This window comes from Platichthys flesus, chromosome 10 (assembly GCF_949316205.1).
Source record: "Platichthys flesus chromosome 10, fPlaFle2.1, whole genome shotgun sequence".
NCBI lineage: Eukaryota > Metazoa > Chordata > Actinopteri > Pleuronectiformes > Pleuronectidae > Platichthys > Platichthys flesus.
In genome coordinates this window covers 15,590,935-15,604,231 of record NC_084954.1, presented here as the reverse complement: position 1 = coordinate 15,604,231, position 13,297 = coordinate 15,590,935, and the positions used below count along the sequence as shown (strand labels likewise).

The 13,297-nt window shown below is 42.8% G+C and overlaps 3 protein-coding genes across 7 annotated transcripts; 1 reads left to right on the top strand and 2 right to left on the bottom strand.

Annotated features, from left to right (window-relative positions):
- Positions 1-4: 4 nt before the first annotated feature.
- gstz1 (glutathione S-transferase zeta 1) lies at positions 5-2,861 on the top strand. Of its 4 annotated transcripts, none has more exons than XM_062396572.1 (9): positions 5-142; positions 492-543; positions 838-905; positions 1,405-1,485; positions 1,584-1,709; positions 2,196-2,271; positions 2,374-2,426; positions 2,516-2,565; positions 2,682-2,861. In XM_062396572.1, the coding sequence occupies exons 1-9, from the start codon at positions 113-115 to the stop codon at positions 2,806-2,808; spliced, it is 663 nt and encodes a 220-aa protein (XP_062252556.1). In that variant the 5' UTR covers positions 5-112; the 3' UTR covers positions 2,809-2,861. The 4 variants fall into 4 exon arrangements, with proteins under 4 accessions (XP_062252556.1, XP_062252560.1, XP_062252557.1 ...); XM_062396573.1 differs by lacking the exon at positions 5-142 and adding an exon at positions 240-390; XM_062396576.1 differs by lacking the exon at positions 838-905 and having other exon boundaries at positions 15-142.
- Positions 2,751-7,066, bottom strand: zgc:163014 (uncharacterized protein LOC100038766 homolog). Of its 2 annotated transcripts, none has more exons than XM_062396568.1 (13): positions 6,906-7,066; positions 6,655-6,828; positions 6,470-6,575; positions 5,802-5,957; positions 5,616-5,729; positions 5,361-5,538; positions 5,159-5,287; positions 4,545-4,732; positions 4,253-4,449; positions 4,065-4,156; positions 3,919-3,973; positions 3,623-3,720; positions 2,751-3,525 (listed from the first exon to the last, which is right to left on the bottom strand). In XM_062396568.1, the coding sequence occupies exons 1-13, from the start codon at positions 6,965-6,967 to the stop codon at positions 3,296-3,298; spliced, it is 1,779 nt and encodes a 592-aa protein (XP_062252552.1). In that variant the 5' UTR covers positions 6,968-7,066; the 3' UTR covers positions 2,751-3,295. The 2 variants fall into 2 exon arrangements, with proteins under 2 accessions (XP_062252552.1, XP_062252553.1); XM_062396569.1 differs by having other exon boundaries at positions 5,802-5,918.
- Positions 7,067-9,489: 2,423 nt separating this feature from the next.
- tmed8 (transmembrane p24 trafficking protein 8) lies at positions 9,490-12,555 on the bottom strand. Its single transcript, XM_062397891.1, has 6 exons — positions 12,410-12,555; positions 11,899-12,010; positions 11,660-11,753; positions 11,451-11,544; positions 10,955-11,248; positions 9,490-10,814 (listed from the first exon to the last, which is right to left on the bottom strand). Exons 2-6 carry the CDS (start codon positions 12,006-12,008, stop codon positions 10,597-10,599), a joined length of 810 nt encoding a protein of 269 aa, XP_062253875.1. The 5' UTR covers positions 12,009-12,010; positions 12,410-12,555; the 3' UTR covers positions 9,490-10,596.
- Positions 12,556-13,297: the final 742 nt, after the last annotated feature.

The window sequence follows — 13,297 nt, the reverse complement described above, 5'->3', positions numbered from 1 at the left end:
ATGTCTGCAGAGCATCTCACTGAGACTTTAGTGTTGTGCTGTTGATCGTAAGCGACGAACCGTTGCAATTCATCCTTTAAATAAAAGTGACAACGTTGTCACAGCCACAGTAATGCACCTGTCCCCAGTTTGCCTCGCCAAGGTAGTGTATTAACACTCTTTGCTTAGTGTGTGTGTGTGTGTGCGTGCGTATGTGTGTGTGCCAGATGTCTAATGGGAACCATATGAAACCCCAAATGTTGCTGAGTCATGGAGCAAAGATTAGGTAGGAGGGGGTTTAGGATCACTTCCTATTGGCTGCTGCAGGATGAGGACGATGTAGAAAAACTGTTGCATTAGTTTCAACTGTGTGAAATCTAGAGCCAAGCAGCCATGGCAACTCCAGCCAAGGTGAACAACTGCAAAGACAGGACAAGTTAACAATGTCAAGAGGAAGGGGGAAGTGTGCTGTCTAATGGACTGACTGTGTTTTTATGTGGCTTTCTGTGCAGCCTGTTCTTCATGGATACTTCAGAAGCTCCTGCTCCTGGAGGGTTCGCATCGGTGAGTTCTTTAAATATATATTATATATGTGGAGAATCGAGCAAACACAACGAGGAGGTATAACATCATTGATCAGATTAGTGAAATGTTTGACTGTTTATCAACGTTCATTCTCTGCTCATAAGGAAAAGCTTAAAATCACAACCTTTATTCAGGAGGAAAAAAATCAGTCTAAAAACCCACAAGAATTTATAATAATGATGTAATTATTGATATCAACTGATATATTAACCAGCTCCATCTTAAATCAGTTTTGTTGTCGACAAGATGATGATTAACTTTTTTGTGCAACAGCTTTTGCTCTTAAAGGAATAGAGTACGACCAGGTTCCAGTCAATCTGATCAAAGATGGAGGTCAGCAGGTACAAAATGCAGATTCACTGGATTCATTACCTCAATTGTTGCATGAGACGTCTCCGAGTTGTGTTTTCTAACGTCTGGTCTGCATAATTAAACTAGCATGGCACGCAGTAGAGTGCATACCTCCACCTTCAGTCCCATGTATCGGTTTCCTAAACGTGCCTAATTTTTTTTCTAACAGGATTCATGAATTATTCCCTACAAAGACTGAAAGTTTTGATAAACGGTCTATCTAAAAACTATCTAAGAAAGATAAAGAAACAAATCCTGGATCTGTCCCATGATCCGGATCAGAAGCAACTTTTTATGGACTCTTTCCTGACCCATAACACATCCAACCAAATTTCATGGAAATCTGTTGTTTTTATGTAATAAAACCAAAAAAGGGTGAAACATAACTGTCTTGGTAGAGGTATTTACAGATGTGTTATCAGCTTCTAATGACTAAACTGTATAAACTTAATATTGCACTAGTCTAAAAAAGTTCTCTCTGTGCTCAAGCTCACTGAACAGTACAAATCCTTAAACCCCATGCAACAAGTGCCTGCAGTGGAAATCGATGGCATCACCCTTTCTCAGTCAGTGAGTCCCTCCGATCTTCACCCAACAAATCCTCACATTTTATTTTACACAAGAAACTGTAACACTGAGGACAATGAGGATGTTGTGTGCTCTCCCAGCTGGCAGTGATCCAGTACATCGAGGAAACCAGGCCAGGACCCCGCCTCCTTCCTGCAGACCCCAAGAAACGGGCCCAGGTCCGGATGATCAGTGATGTCATTGCCTCTGGGATACAGCCACTGCAGGTGGGTTACAACTGAGGCCGACAGTTCAAATGGTATCTGTTCTGATATCAAGACTTGTGGGTTCACACCTGAAGCTCGAATGGCGTACCTCTGCCAAGGCTCAACAGTGCCCTGGTGAAACCACATTTAAATTCACTAGATCTGGATCTTTGTGATGTTCTGCACCAACACAATCCCAACCATCCATCCCTGATTTTTTACATCAAGATCTATATATTACCCTGAGAATTTAATGACAATGTTGAACCCCCCATCTCACTATGTTAGTGAAAATTAAATCCCAAATCCACCCTCTGATCTGGATCCGCACAAAAACTGAACAGGTTCTTCCCTGACCCACACTGCATCCCTCCACCAAGTTTCATGTCCAGTAGTTTTTGCATAATTCTGCTAACTGACTGACAAACTTCCTTGGTGGGTGAAATAATTCAATTCCCTAATGTCACAACGTGGTTCAACTTAACGCTATAAATTTGGATGTTTCAGAACTTGTATGTGATCCAGAAAATGGGAGCAGAGAAAGTGCCGTGGGCTCAGCAATTCATCACTCGTGGTTTCCAAGGTTGGTGCAAGTGCAGTCTTCATAGTAACAGGATTATGCCACAGAGCCATCTCCTGTCATTCTGTAAAATGGGACTCTAATGCATGTTGTGTTCTCATCCAGCTCTGGAGCCCATTCTGAAGCAAACGGCAGGCAGATACTGTGTCGGCGATGAGGTAGGCGCCTGCTCATCATATTCCTAACAAGCCGATCACTGTGGCACACAGCAGATACCTTCTAATTTGATTCTATTTATATCTTATAGATTTCCATGGCCGACATCTGCTTGGTCCCACAAGTCTACAATGCAGAGAGGTAAGGTCACCCTGAAGGAGAACACTCTTTCAACCTTCTGTGTAAGTGAAATCCACCATGTGTAGTCTGAACTTTAAAAACCTCGTACAAACAACCCCTGTCTTTATTCTCACCAGGTTCAAGGTGGACGTCGAGCAGTTCCCAACCATCAATAGGTTAAATCAAACCCTCATTGAAATCGAGGCTTTCAAAGTGAGCCACCCGTCTTGCCAACCAGACACGCCTTCCGATCTTCGCACATAACAGCTATACACATGTAATATGATGCTTTCTTTAATAAAACACTTTGAAAATAATACTTTGACTGTTGTTACTGTACAAAACATTTCAAAGAGTGAAGAGACTGTTGGCTTAAAATATTTAATATAAAATTACTTTTTTAAAAGGACAGTCCAGCATTTTGCTATCATTATATACTGATATGGGTGTTACGTGCAAAACATGCAAATCAGATTTGTTATGCAAAGTGGCCACCCCACCACCTGCACACTGTTGGCTGCATGGTGGAAAAATAACTCTTTACTGAAGAGGATTTAATAAAAGAATGAAATAAAGGAATACAAAAACAGTAAAGACTAAGTAGTCAAATTACAATTAAATAACATGCAAAGAAAGACAGAAGAGAGAACTGTGGAGTAAAACAAACTTGGAGGTCACAGCATCATCCTCAATCTGTTCGAAGACCAAAAAAAACTAAAATCTATTGTCCTGAAATTTCTCTGACGATCCATCACTTTCCTCCAGGAAGCTCCACTGTGCACTTAAGTGTGTCGTTGTAGAAGGTACCGGAGCAGTCGGACCCACCAAACACCAGCACTGTGCAGTAAACTCTGACGTCTTCACTCGGCTCGTGCTTCTCAGTGTCGGTCAGGACGGAGCAGCTCAAACTCAGCATGCTGTGTCCAGCACGAGGTTTGGAGCAAAGCACGGGAGACACCACCGAACTCCACATGTTGGTATCTGAGGACAAATCGAGGCAGGAGAAGATGCTGTGAGAAGAGCATACTGAATTGATAAATTTGCAGGAAATGATGAGACTGAAAGGAACGGTTCTCACCAGTGCTGAAGACGTGTACGTCTTGGAGCGTTCCGATCGAACTGCAGCCGCCACTGATTAAAATCCTGTTGTCTGAAACTGGGACCGCCGCATGAAACCTGTCACAAGAACACGCAAGAGGCTTTAATCTGAAGATTTCTTTCAATACTCAATTGTATAATTTCTCTTTCCAGAATAGAAAAGAAGACAATACTGGATGATGACTTTTATTTATAAATTTAAATGCTGTGTAAAAACACTTAAACCAGATGGGTCCGTCGATGACAGATCTCAAGGTCGATTAGTTCTGGACTCACCCTCGAGGCAACGGGGGCATGTTCCCACACTTCACAGCTGTGTACTCCATAAATCCTTCACGCAGCCAGGAGGAAAAAACATAAATATCACTGCAAGCCAGGATCCAACATCAGCACTTAACACAAGCCAACAAATCTGCACTTACCCAGATCTAGAACGTGGAGATCATTGAGGTAGGTTGCAGTCTTCCTGCCACCGAATATCATCAACTTCTGCGAGAGAAGCGTGGCTGAGTGCCTGTTCAGTACAAACACCATTTTAATCTTGAAAGACAATAAAGAAAAGAAAGTGGCAGTAAATGTACTGCAGCTGTGTTTTGGAAAGAGCACTGACCCAAACCGAGGCAGAGGTTTGTCGCCCTCCACGATGGGCTGGTACCAGAGCTCAAACTCTGGGTTGAAGATGTACAGAGCATTGCTGCAGGACTTCTCCCCGGACGGATGTCCCGGATGGACTCCACCGAACACAAACAGCTCCTTCTTGTAGAACAGTGCAGAGTGATACGCCAGAGTTGGAATGTTCCCCTTCGCCTGCAGCGGGGAAAATCCACAGTGGAAAATAAAGAAATCTTTGCTTGAGTATCTGCAAAGATTTTAGAACTACAACATGTTAGTAACAAACCCACAGTGACAAGCTTCCACTTCCAGGTCAGAGTGTTGAGGATGTACAGCTCACTGTAGCGCTGACCCTCCCTCAGGCCCCCGTACACAAACACCGACTTGGAGTCTGGGTCGTAGGTCGCAGAGTGTCCTCGGGCACAAAGTGGAACAGGTCCAGAGGCAGAGGAGTTCATGGGGAACCAGAAGTCACTGTCTGAGAAGGGTGGCAATGCATTGGGTGTAAAACTAGTAGTTTAGAGCTTTATTACCTCCACCAAGGATGTTTCACCCCAAGGAAAGGTACTGGAGAGGAACTGGTCAGGGAGGAAACCATTCCATTATGGTGCAGATCTGGATCAGGGGGCGAATCTAGGACCTTCTTGTGAGATAGGGTGTGTTTTTACATTTTCACTGATTTCTCAGAGAATGATTCATGGATCTTGATGAAAATAAATATATCAGGCATGTTTAGAGGACTGATTTGGGCAATTTGGTACAACCTTATTGAATTTAAGTGGATTGTTGGGCCTTGGCGGAGGTATAAGTGCCATTTTCCTATATGGTGCTATATATTTAAAATCTTATAATAGACTACAACTAATAAATGTCTGAACACACATTTTAAATAAACTCCCCTCACCTAACTCAAGCTTCCACAGGGAATCCTTGCAGTAGTTTTGATCTGCCGTCTCTCCCCCGATGAGGACGGCGGTGTCGGGGTCGCTCAGACACATCGTGTGGCTCCAGCGCGTCGATGGACACACTGAAACTGAAGCACGATCTTTGTCCAAACCCATTTTGTGAATTCGGATGCGACAGTTGTATTTAATGGGGTTCCTGACCTTTTCTGTTGTCACTCTTTATCTGCGCTGTCAGTCCTTCCTTGCTGTTCATCCTGTACAGCCTTTTTTTCTTTGGGGTTGAAGCCTGGTCTGTGTCCTCAGTGAGACTGTCCATGTCCTCAGAGCTCCAGGTCATGTGGCCTCTTTTACTGATCACCGTCCGCCTCGGTGTCTTCTCCTGTTTTACATGAGGACAGGCTAAATTACACACGTCACATGCGGACGGTAACATATTGTCCTGAGTGTGACTCTTACCGTGGGCCAAAATGTGGGTTTGTTGGCCACTGTGATGGAACTGGTGTAAATTTTGCGCACTTGGATCTCGGCAAAAGAAACACTGTCACACAACTGTGAGGAATTGGTTGTAACCTGCAAGCCAGGACAATGACTGAGTGTTGCACTGAGAGCACAGGGGAACCGCTGAACTTCTTCTTCTCTTACCGTATCATTTTCAGCAGCGTGGTGCAGAGTGCTGCCAAGATCAGTTGCATTGTGCTGCTCCGGGAAAAGACACTTCCTTTGAGCCAGAGGAGTGCTGCTGAGGACGCTGGATTCATCCTGTGACCAGTCACAAGTCGTCACAGCATTGTCAACAGTCTGAGCCAAGAAAGAACCCATGAGACTCTGTCTTATAAACTCAATTATAAACCGTATTAATAAGAATAAAGTCAGTTTTATGAGATGCAGGAAAACAGATGAGATAAGATCTTAAAATTTGCTGTGCTGCAGAAGCAAAAAGGTCAGTCAAATAGATACACAAGTAGTAAATAAATATAAAATATAAATGAAAGTATATATAGAATAGAGAACTGAATATAACCGCAGTGACCCTAGTATATGCGATGTGAATGACTGCACATGATTATATACAGCATAACAGATTGCACATCATCATGTATAATGTAACGGATTGTACATAATGATATACAGTGTAACGGACTGCACATGGTTATATATAGCGTAACAGTTTTCACATGCTCGTATATAGTGTGACATATTGCACATGCACTATTGAAGTCTACTGACAGAAATTAGTTATTTATGTGTAACCTAAGGTTGTTTCCCTCATTAAACATTGGAATTAGCTTGTATATAGTAAAACCTCGCACCTCTTCACACACTGTGAGAACAATCTTGCCATAAACTCCTCTCCGGCCCCTCTCTGCTGCCACAGAGGCGATGTCCGGGTTCCAGTCTCCCTCCCAGGTAAGACACCTGTATTCAAAGAGAAGCTCATACATTAAGACCTGAGTGTTTTTGCTTGGTTTTGAGATTGAGCCAGTCTTCCTCACACCTTGCCTGAGATGTCAGGGTCCCGATCCTCTGGGCCTGCAGCTCCGCACTGACCACCACCTCCACTGAGATGGTGGCGGTGCCACCTCCTCTCCACTCGCCCAGGCCGAAGATGACGAGCTGTTTGGGCAGCGGCAGCGGCACGTGGACCTGGAAACATCTCCGGGTGGATTTGCTGCAAAAAGTGAAGGAACAACGTGTTTGGAGAAAAGGCAGCATGGAGGTGATTTTAGTTTTTCCAGTGGCACACACCTGATGAACTGGCGTGGAGCGTCACGCAGGGACCAGAGCACATAGAAGTTCATCTTCACCATCTTGTTGTTCTTGTTGTTGTTGTTGTTTGTTCGGAGTCAGATTGTAAAATCTCTGCTGCCGCTAAACAACACGCCTGCAAATTTGGCGCAAGTTGTCACTGCCGTAAACGCCTCTGATTGGCTGAATCTGGAGGCGAAAGTAGAAACGCACCTGTGACGAGGTACAGTTAATTAAATTTATCAAAGGTTCACTTTAGCGAGTTTTAGGCGAAATGTTATCAAACGTATAATCTACTTATAACAGCGCAATATTTATTTTCATTAAAAGAATAATCAACAAGTCCCTCTCTGCTTTCTCTTGCCATCTGTATATGAGACCGAGAGCTGTTGTGTTGCAGGCATGGCCTGCCCCTTTAAGGAAAGTGTGTAGTGTGTGACGTAGTCGACCAAGGTATTGTGGGAAAAGACGCTAAAAGTGTGTTTATAACGAGAAGTTGCGGACCGGTGCGAGTGTTGCTCCTGCTGTATATCCGAGATATAAAGTGGCCGCATTCCAAGTAAAGAAACATCTCCTCCTCCCTATTCACGGAGCGGTCCGGACGGCTGGTTACCGGCCAGGCAGCGAGCCAAGATAACCAGTGACAGGGGCGGCACCTGGTACAGGCGACATAGGAGACTGATTTATCATGACGTGACACATGCAAATTAAAACAACACACACACAAACACAAGCACATAATCTCCTGTGGGGGGGTGGCGGCTACAGGCTTGCGTAGGTCAGTCACCTGTGAAGACCAGCATCATTTACCCCTGAACCAGCGCGGAGAAATGATGATGATGATGAAAAATTAAATATAAAATTAAATATAAAATTAAATATAAAATTAAATGTAAAATTAAATTAAATGAAACTAATTAAAAAAAAATTTAAAAAAATGTGCGCACATCCTGCGCAGATGCCCATTGCGCACATCCTGCGCAATAGCCAAAATGTATTTAAATTTACATAGTCTAAGATATTGTGCAATTAATAGGAAAAATCCTGCTTATTTTAAGAGTTCAGTATATTGCCAGCTTGAAAATGGGAAATGGTGGGGTTTAAACTCTGGCACTTCTTGTTAGAGAGCGAAGTCTTTACCAACTAGGCCAAACAGCCTGATGGTTGCCCCAAGGAACTAAGCACATTAAGAAGATGGATAAATTATCTTGTGTGTGTCCGTGTCATTTTATGCTTCAGAGAAAATATTTTCTACTTTACTACATATATTTGACAGCCTTACTTAAAAGTTACTTATATGTTTTTGGCTTTTAGATACTGGATGATTCAACTGATTACATTAAATGATTTAGCTGTGATGTCCTGAGGCTGCCCCCTGCTGGCTGCTGGGTTCCTCTGCTGCTCTAGCTTGGTTTGTGCGGCTTGTGATTAACTAAAGTTGTCCATAAAAGAAAATCTTTAATATCCTTCAAGGGCAATTTGATGTACAGCCAGCAATCAGTGCATGAAAAAAATAAACCAATATATACGATGTAAATAAAACACAATATAAAAACCCTATAGACTAAGTAGCAGGGGAAATTAGCTTCTAATTAATGAATTGATAAGTCGACCAACAGAAAATTACCCGTCAATTATTTAGATATTCTCGAATTTTCTACTTTAAATTTCCTGTTGTGTTTCTAATTATTATTAATGTTGGTGACATTTCCTTGATAAATGGGTGGAGGTTTTATACCTCTGCTAAGGAGGTTATGTTTTCACCTCTGATTTGTCAGTCAACAGGTTTATGTAATAAACTACTGGACCAATAACCACACAACTTGTTAGAAGGAAGCTGCATAGATCAGAGATGAACCTATACGGCTCTGTTGAGCTCTACTGAGTGCCAGTCTAGTGAATGAATCTGGAATCTTCTCTGTGTGAAGGGTTGAATGGTAACATGTATTGTCAAGTGCTATATAAATACAAACCTTATTATATAATATAGTATATATAATACACCTAAACTAATCTGAATTGCTTCAAAGTTTACCTCCTACCAGGTGTAGATAATTTATTGTCATCTGTCTGTATATAAATATTCATATCTGCATATGTACATAAAGTGAAATTATTTGAAAGTAGATTTAAGAAGTTACTCCATATCTCCAGTTCAAACCTTTAAAAATCATAAAATCTTGTAGTCATTATTAATGTTTAATGTAATTAGCATCAAACTTGGATTTAGATCGAAAACATTTGGAATAGTAATGTTTGTTCTCCTGCTTTTACTGTGAAATGCCGAGTGACATTAGGAGTAACTCTGGATTGTGATTGGCCCTCAGGGGGTGCTTAAAATAAAACTGGTTTCATCAACACCACTGTAACAATAACATCAATCCCCTAAAGCCACTATTTAATAGAAACACAAGGGACCATCCTGAAGCGTTTTCTAATCCTGGACCTGCGGCGAGACTATGATGAAATGAGAGTTCACGCGCACATACAGCAGTAGTCTAAATGGCTTTTTCATGTTGTTTGTGCACAATAGACTTCTTTAAACAATAGACATTGTTCTAACCCTCAAATGAATCACAAAAGAAACTAGACAATCTCTTCTTTATTGTGTTATATAAATTTCAGGAACAAATATCATAACTTACAGTGAACGGTACAGTACAGCAAACAAGGGATGCTTTAAACCTGTTGCTTTACATTGTTTACGGCGTTAGCAGCCAAACCTGTGACATCTTTGGAAACACGCGCACAAGTGAACATGGTAAAAGCACTGAATTTGAAAAACAAGGACGAAACAAAGCTTTTCCACCACAATCGGATCCGAAGTGACGCCCGACGCACCGAGGAGACTCGAAAACAAACACGCTGATTTTCACTGACATAGACCTGTGCACAAAATACATCTAGATTAAATATTACAACTGCTCCCGACCTCCGAAACAGCAAATTAAAGAGGGGGGGGGGGGGGGGGGGGGCAAAAGTAAATATTGAATCTATATTACATAATAAGAGCTTTCTGTGATAAGGGATGGCTTTTATTTGTGTCATAAAAAGCAAACTGAGAAACTGTTGCACAAGGACATTCAACTTAAGACCTTTTGACCAACGGACAGGGGACATGTCTCTGCAGATTTTATTTCTACGTTGAAGTGTCGCTTGAATTGAACACGAATATGTAAGAAATGTATACGAGCGGTTGGCAGGAGGATAAACACAAGCAGCGATAACAAAGCAAAGTAACAATCGTAACGGTAGAAAGTGCACACAGACATATCCGCAACAGAAAACCTCAATTTTCCTTTTAAAGCGCTGCTGATGAAGAAACCAGCCTGTTGAGATATATTCTGTGCAGGCATTCCCTGATCACTGCTACCATAGAAGTGTTAAAGCTGAAGACAATGTAAGTTTTCTGACGGACACTTGACCAAGTAGCACAGAGCAAACATGGGAACATGGCACATACGCAGGACTTCTTCAAATATCTATCAGCGAGACGTCGGAGCAAATGCTGCATTCAAAACTATCTGACAATATAATGTGGACTCAACATGTAGCAACGCAGAGCTAAAAGTGATAAAAAATAGATATGCCTATATTTAACCTTTTATATTATAACTTCATTTTCATAGTACGAAATCAAAAATAATTCAATGTTGATAGGAGTAACATTCTTTAACGTTAAAGCGGCATCTCAGGCACTGTAATAAACCCTGTAGTAAAGCGTTTTATTTCGCCACAGCGAGTACGAGTTGTCGAACTTCAGCAGGTAGGTTCCTTCACCTGGAAAATCGTGGCTCCCCCCGAAGACGGACAAGTGACTGTCCTGGCGATAGACCGGTAAGATTTCGGCCAAGTTTGAGTTGGTTTGGGTTTTGGAGCCCTTCTCCACGTCTCCGTTACTGACAGGCCCTGCAGCAGAAATCCCACAAAGCTCAAAGTCAACATATCATAGACAAAGAAGATGAGGTGTTGATACAGACGACATCTAGGAAATTCTTTGAAAAGGCTCACTGTATGCTAAAATGACATCATCAACAAGTCCAACTGACCTTCCAGCTCCTCCTCTTCATCCTCGTCGTCACTTGACTCACTGATGTGCACCGTGATGGACCGGTTTGTCACGGGAGTCCAGTCAAAGTAGATGCCAAAGCCAATGTCGTAACCGTCTGTGGCGAACTCCCAGCTCACTTTCTTGGCCTCGGGGACAGTGGGGACGTGAACCGTCATGATGTCGCCCCGGTACACCGTCACCACGCTGTCCGGCTCCGATCGAAGCTTCGCCTTCAGCTCCTTCAGTGTCGCAGATGTCCATGTTGTCGGCGGCTCCAGGGGCGGCATCTGGGCTGCCATCGGGGAGGAACCAAAAGCAATATGTTCACAAAGCACCTCTGATCATCACTCATCTGGGTTAGATAAGCCCTTCAATAATTCTAGATGTATGTCTCTAAAGTTGTTCTACACTGTAACAGATTTATGAAAACTCTGAATCAGAGTCACGGATAAAACAAAGCAGGCGTCCTGATGAAACGCTCAGCAGGTCCTCACGTTTCATCTCAGTGGAGAGTTGACAGCTCCCAGAGCTGTTGTTCTCCTCGCCTCCGTCCCCCGGGGCCGGCTCAGCAGGGGCCTCTTCATTACCCTCAAAGTGCACACATGCAAGACACACGTTATTACATCAATCTGAAACAAGATCTTACATCACTGTTTATTGCCACTGACTGACATCTGATCCAGCATACTTAAACATGAATTACCTCTGAACGCTGCCCCGAATCCTCCTTGATTTCCTCCATGTCAGCCTGGTCGTCTGTTTGGGGTTGGCTCTTTGACAGATCTGTATTCTGGAGACTTAAGGAAGAAAAGCAGCAGAAAATTAAATCAAGTATTTATAAATGGGATGACATTAGGATGCAATGAGCATCAGCAGCTGGCCGTGTCAGCCCTTTGTATAGCAGCACGATGAGCGACACAATCTGCAGCAGCAACAGGTTACCTTTCCAGCGGGCTGGTGTCGCACTGGTTGGATGTTACCCCGGGGAAAGACGAGAAGGAGAGGGATGACAGCCGGGACTGGAGCTCTGACGTCGCCTCCAATCTCTCCATGGCTGTAAAGACAAGGCAGACACCTCAGTCAGCGCGGCGAGAGAAAAGAGAGAGATGAAACCCCGCCTCTTCCGACCAACCTCAGGGAGGAAGAGCGATGACAACACTGGAGCTAGCATGCTGCTAACATAGGCTGGATACGCTAAACAAAGTGTAACCGGACACCACTGAGTCACGTCAACCACAGCAGAGATTGTGACTGAACAGCTAAAGCCACTGGGAGGAGTGGTGTGTGTTTGTGTGGTGAGCTCCGGCCGCCACAACTCACTCTATCCTGGCAAACTGCTGGCTCTCAGCTGACTAGCCGCTTGGCTCCCGTTAGCTAGCTAGCTCGCTAGCTCCAGCACAAACTCATCGCGCCACGGGTGAAACCAAAGATTTGAACCCCGGCTATCTGATACCTTGACACCGTGTCACTCGTTTCCAGCTGAGGCCATGAAAGGAGACGCCTCCATGTCACTGCGGGCCTGTCACACACCTCCACGGTGCTGTTCCTGCTGCTGCTGCTGCTGCTGCTGGGAGAGAAACACTGTCTGTGAGGACTTCCGTGTTTTCTCCAGAGTTGAAGAAAAGGGGCGAATCTGAGGCGCAGTAGAAACTGGAGGCTTCAGAGGATGTGGATATTTTTACTTGGTGCTAATGAATAGAGTGATGATTATTAGCTTAATAATAGTTGAGTTATAATATAACTATATTCCCATATTTGTTTACTTATAAATAGTATCTTAATTTACATCCTTATATATTAATTGAAAGTTAATCTAATATATTAATTAATATATATATAGATTTTTTTTACAATTTGCCGAAACCGATAGTTTGTTTCATTTCATTTTTATATGTAGTTTATTTATTTTTTCATCTTTTTTTGTCCTTAGTGTTTTTCCTGCAGTGGAAAATGTGAATAGTGATTTGACATCAGTACGACATGTTCTCATGACCATTTTCATTTATGCTGTATCTGCAACATACCCAGAATACCAACTATATGCTGCTGCAATACTGTAAATTGCTGTTTTATTTGCATTGTAAACTAGAATAAACGACCAGCAGTTATATGCCTCCCTCCTTCAACCAATGCAGTATCAGTCTACATATATCCGTCTCCAGTCAGATGAGATAACTGTGACTTTTAACCTTTGACCTCTGTAGCTCATCAGTTTATCCTTAATACTTTGAAAACATTCCCTAAAAGCGGACATGAGATAATATGTTAAAGGGGCTACAAAAAAGAGTTCAGGCCGCCTTGACCTTTGACCATCCAAACTCTAATGAATTCATAAGTCCAA